The sequence below is a fragment of the Montipora capricornis genome, chromosome 10 (assembly GCF_036669925.1).
Source record: "Montipora capricornis isolate CH-2021 chromosome 10, ASM3666992v2, whole genome shotgun sequence".
In the NCBI taxonomy this organism is placed as follows: domain Eukaryota; kingdom Metazoa; phylum Cnidaria; class Anthozoa; order Scleractinia; family Acroporidae; genus Montipora; species Montipora capricornis.
This window is the reverse complement of record NC_090892.1, coordinates 24,259,394-24,260,534: the sequence shown is the minus strand read 5'-3', so window position 1 is coordinate 24,260,534 and position 1,141 is coordinate 24,259,394. Positions and strand designations below refer to the sequence as shown.

The 1,141-nt window shown below is 42.2% G+C and overlaps 1 protein-coding gene across 1 annotated transcript in view; it reads right to left on the bottom strand.

Moving 5' to 3' along the window:
* The window catches only part of LOC138020475 (uncharacterized), a 1,329-nt gene continuing 188 nt past the window's right edge, over positions 1-1,141 (bottom strand). The window contains exon 1 of the mRNA XM_068867457.1: positions 1-1,141. This exon is cut by the window's right edge and continues 188 nt beyond it. Within this exon, the coding sequence (XP_068723558.1) occupies positions 1-1,141 (1,141 nt within the window).

The following is a 1,141-nucleotide window of genomic DNA, read 5'->3' as shown; positions in this document are numbered from 1 at the left end:
CTAAGAAACACCATGCCCTTGCTTTTCCAACCATAGTTTCTCTGCAAGGCTGTTCCTTATACGGATGGCTTCACGATTGGTATCTGGAATCCTCTCACACTCAGTCATGTTCAGCAACCTTCTAATAGTTGCCCTGTTTCTCATCTCATTTGAGTTGGTATCAATTGGTAGGTCTAATTTCCTGGAAAGGCTCTCTCCACGCGAGATGCAGATATTGTGTAAAACAATACAAGCCAAACAAGCTGATCTCAACTCCACAGGGGTACTTTCACATTTGCGCAGTAGAATTCTCCATCGACCCTTAAGCTGCCCATAGGCACATTCCACAACCATACGTGCCCTGCTAAGGCGATAATTAAAGTTACTTTGTACCGGTGTAAGCACAGCATTAGTGAATGGCTTCATAAGCCATGGTTTAAATGGAAACGCAGAGTCCCCTAAAATAAGGGGAGAAACGGTTACACCCCCAATATCCTTTCCTATCTGTGGAATAATTTCTCCATCTGTGATGTCTTCCCATAATTTAGTTGATTTAAAGATAGTGGAATCATGGGAGTTCCCTGGGTATCCGCAGCTTGCCCATATAAAACGATATTTTGCATCCACCATTCCCATTAATATTATGGAGTAGAAATTTTTGAAGTTGTAATACTCTTTACAAGCTTCCAAACCTCCAGCAGGGCATTTCAGCGGTAGGTGACAACCATCAATAGCACCCCATCCACAAGGAAATTGCCACAACTGTTCAGTGTCCAACATTTTTTCCTTGATATGCGCTTCATCTGATGGGAAATGTGCTACTACACTATCTTTCCATAAGTTGTTAATTATTGCTTCAGTAACTTCACTAACAATCGTGCATACTGTGGAAACACCAACGCCGGCCATTTCAGCTATCGTATATAAATAATCACCCCTAGCTAAACGGTAGAGGCAGATAGCAAGACGACATTCGGGAGAAATTGGCTCCTCGCAAACTGTATCTCTTACCAAATCATGTCGAATCTGACCAAAAATAAACAGAAAAGTACCTTTCGATACTCGAAAAAGCTTCTTAAATCTTGCATCAGAGTACGTGTTCCAAACGTTTAACCACCAGCCAGTGTTTCTTGAAACCCGGCGGCATGATCGAGTGACTATT